The 3,435-nt window shown below is 64.7% G+C and overlaps 1 protein-coding gene across 1 annotated transcript; it reads right to left on the reverse strand.

Annotated features, from left to right (window-relative positions):
• Positions 1 to 1,082: 1,082 nt before the first annotated feature.
• On the reverse strand, positions 1,083 to 3,424 carry LRRC10B (leucine rich repeat containing 10B). The gene has a single exon (XM_012725092.1). The coding sequence runs from the start codon at positions 3,406 to 3,408 to the stop codon at positions 2,530 to 2,532; it is 879 nt and encodes a 292-aa protein (XP_012580546.1). The 5' UTR covers positions 3,409 to 3,424; the 3' UTR covers positions 1,083 to 2,529.
• Between the last annotated feature and the right edge of the window lie 11 nt (positions 3,425 to 3,435).

Below are 3,435 nucleotides of genomic sequence, written 5' to 3' on the forward strand. Positions count from 1 at the left end.
ACACTGACTGCCCCTGGAGGCATGGGTTATAAGGGCCCCTCCAAAACTCACCTCCCCATCTACACCAAGGCCGGGGGAAAGTCACAGGCCAGAAGTGAGGGCAGGCCAGCAGCCCAGACAGTGCTCTTTTCATTATGGGGGTGCTGTGAGACGCCCACCCCCCACCCCAAGCCGTCTCAACAACAGCCCCTCGCCCTCAGCTCCCCCACTTCCTCCTGGAGGCAGCCCCCCAGCAATGCCGTCAAGCTGGGCATCAGTACCCACTTTAACCAAACTCTGATCGTGGTGAGAGGTGAGCACAGAGGACCTCAGCTGGTGGGGGGGGTCACAGGGTCTTTGTTTTGTGGACCAGCATGGCCTGCGGGGAAGAGGTAAAAGGAACAGGCTGGACAGACAGGTTATCTGAGCTTCCAGAGCACTTGTCCAGGGTCACCCCACACGCCCCTTTCTTTCCGTCTAGAAGTTGCATGCAGCCAGGCCTGCAGCATCAGGTCAAAACACACCCCCTCCTGTGTGCAGACGGAGAAACAGAGGCCACAACTTGTTCAAGGTCATCGGTCCCTGGTGGAGTCTCCGGCTAGGGGACTGTCTCAGCTCTACCTCCTCCCCCAGGGATCAGCGTGCTCACATTCCTTCCTCCAAGTTCTCAGGCCCCAGGAAGGGCCACTGGCCCTGACAACGCCTGACGCAGGGGAGACATGGGGAACAACTAAGGAACCCCAGCGGGGGAGCAACCTGCAGTCAAGCCCAGTCCCCTCCGCCTCCCACCTCCCCACCCACCAGCTCTTTGTGTCTGTGGGAGACCTTCCACGCCACTGACAAGCTGAATGTTCCAGATCCATCCCCAGCCTCCTCCAACCCAGGCCCAGCCCCGGGGGGAGCAGAGCGGCCGGCAGGGCTTGACCCTCGACCCTGGATGACATCAGCCCTGCTGTCACAGGACGCTGGCCCAGCCGCCTCCTCCCATGGGAGATGGTTCTCTGGGCTTAAGGTCTAACAGATTTTTTCCTTGAAATCTTTATTTTTCCTTTTTCCTGAACAATGAGGGGAGAGTCATAAAAAATAGACTCAGAGGAGGGAGAGAGAGATGAAGGGGGTCAGGGTGCGGGAGGGAGGGGTACAGTACCAGTGACAGGAAAGAGAAAGCTCAGGCCAGCTGGAGGGAGATTCGAAAATAGACGTAAAGCCCCAGAGCCTGAGGACTGAGCTGGAGAAGGCTGCAGAGGGGGGCGCGGGGGCTGACGGGGAGGAGCTACACCCTGAGCAGCCGAAGCCACTTGGGACACAAGCCGTGTCGCCCAGACAGGACACAACAGTGGCCGGGGCCGCCTGACGCAGAGCTGGGCCACGTGGACAGAGGCCGTGCCAGAGGGAGCCCAGGGTCCCCCCAGCAAGGGACCTGAGGCTCCCAGGGCTTATAAATAAACAGGCATGTGGGAAATGCATAGTCTTTCTCCAAGAAATATAATTTATGTTTACAGCCAGTTTTTTTCTTCCTAAAGAAAACACTACCCCTGCGGGGCCCTGCCCCGAGTGTCCCTGAGTGTCCCGCAGCTGGCCCCTCTCCCCATTATTGCTGGGCTGGGGAAGGTCTGGCCCTGGGAGTGGCCCCACTCCTCACCCCCTTGAGGCTGTCCCTGCTGAGGGAGCGGGCGGCACACAGAGCTCGCCCGTGCCCCTGGCCGTGCCAGCCACCCTGACTGTGCCCATTTAAGGGAATGGAGAGTGCAGGCGGCGAGAGGCGCTGGAGCAGCCTCCCCGAGGAGAGCCTCTGGGGCAGGAGGCCCTAGAGGCACCAGGCACCGTGGCTTCTTTTCAGACTTGACAGCTGGAAGGCTCGGGCTGTGGTGAAGAGAGGCCTTCTCTCCTCCCAGCGAGATCCCAGGCACAGGCTAAGAGAAAAGCACAGGGGGCACAGGGGAGAAGACCCTGCCCTCATGGCCCTCCCCCACACAAATCGCAGGGTGGCAGGAGTGGGAGGTATAGTGTAAGCTGAGCCCCCGAGGGGCCGAGGGCAGCTGCCGTGTTAGGGCCCCCGAGCCCCAATTCTGTCCTGGACACCCGCCCACCGCCAAGCCCTACCCCCTGGCCGGGTCCTCCTCAGAGGGGGTGCTGTCCTGCCACCATAGCAGCTCCTGCCCGGGGAAGGTTGGGCCCAGGACAGCCAGACTCCTGGAGAGGGGGCAGGGGTGAGTGCCCAGAGCACCCAGGCTCAGCCAAAGGGGACGATGCGGGGGGCCGTGGTGCCCCTGGCTCCGGGAGGAAGCTGGCACCTCTGCCCCGTGGCACGTAACTTTCAGAGACTGGACGGAGCCACAGGGGACTGCACAGAGCCGACCTTCTTGGCCTGCCAACTGCCCAGAACTCAGCGGCCACGGGGCAGTCTCCTGAGTACTCGGGACCGTCTGAAGGTGGCCCCCAGCCTGCCTGTCCCCTGCAGCTTCCCCAGCTCGGGGCCCACCGGTCCCACAGACCTTCCCAGAGCTCTTCCTCCCAGAATGGCCGAAGTCCATCACCCAGCGCCTTAGCTCAGGTGCCCAGTTCTGGAGCGGCTTCCAGGGCGCGCAGGCTGCCGCCAGGGGGACCCAGAGCCCGGGGACCACCGCCCCCAATGAGCAGGTCTTCTTCTTCCTCATCCTCAAAGGCCCGCGCTGGGCGGCGGGACGGAGGCCGGGGCGTGGGCTCGTCGCGCTCGGCCATGCGCTCGACGGCGCCCTCGCCCACGAGGAAGACGGTGTCGGCGACTCGCGGGGGTCCAGTGACCGGGTTGTGGTCGTAGGAGAAGACGCGCAGGGCGCGCAGCGGGTGCAAGTCGGGGAAGCCGCCCAGGCGGTTGCGGTCCAGGTCGAGGATGTGCAGGCGGCCCATGCGCAGCAGTGCGGGCGGGAACTCCTCGAAGCGGTTCCCGTAGAGCCAGAGGCCGCGCAGGCCCGTCATGCGCGGCAGCTCGGCGGGCAGCGCGCGCAACCGGTTGTCGCCCATCTGCAGCGACTGCAGCGCCACCAGGCGCAGCAGCGGTCGCGGGAAGCGCCGCAGGAAATTGCCCTCGATCCAGAGACAGCGCAGGCTCTGCAGCTGCGCGAAGTCGGCAGGCAGCGCCAGGAGCCGGTTGCCGCCCAGGTAGAGGCGCGTGAGGCGCGGCAGGCGGCACAGGCCGTCGGGCAGGCGCTCGAGTTTGTTGAAGTCGAGCGCCAGGATGCGCAGTTCGCGCAGCTCCTCGATCTCCTCGGGCAGCTCGCGCAGCCCCGTGCCGCTCACGTACAGCTTCTGCAGGCGACTCAGCGCGCACACGGCGCTAGGCAGCCGCCGCAATCGCCGCCCGCTCAGCTCCAGTTGCTGCTCGCCGTTGCGCAGCTGCTCCTCCGCATCCGACGGCAGCTCGTCCGGCGTGGACTCGGCGATGCCCATGGTCAAGGGCCCCGGCCGGGGCCGCCG

Source organism: Condylura cristata, unplaced genomic scaffold, assembly GCF_000260355.1.
Source record: "Condylura cristata isolate star-nosed mole 26May11 unplaced genomic scaffold, ConCri1.0 scaffold00015, whole genome shotgun sequence".
Lineage (NCBI taxonomy): Eukaryota > Metazoa > Chordata > Mammalia > Eulipotyphla > Talpidae > Condylura > Condylura cristata.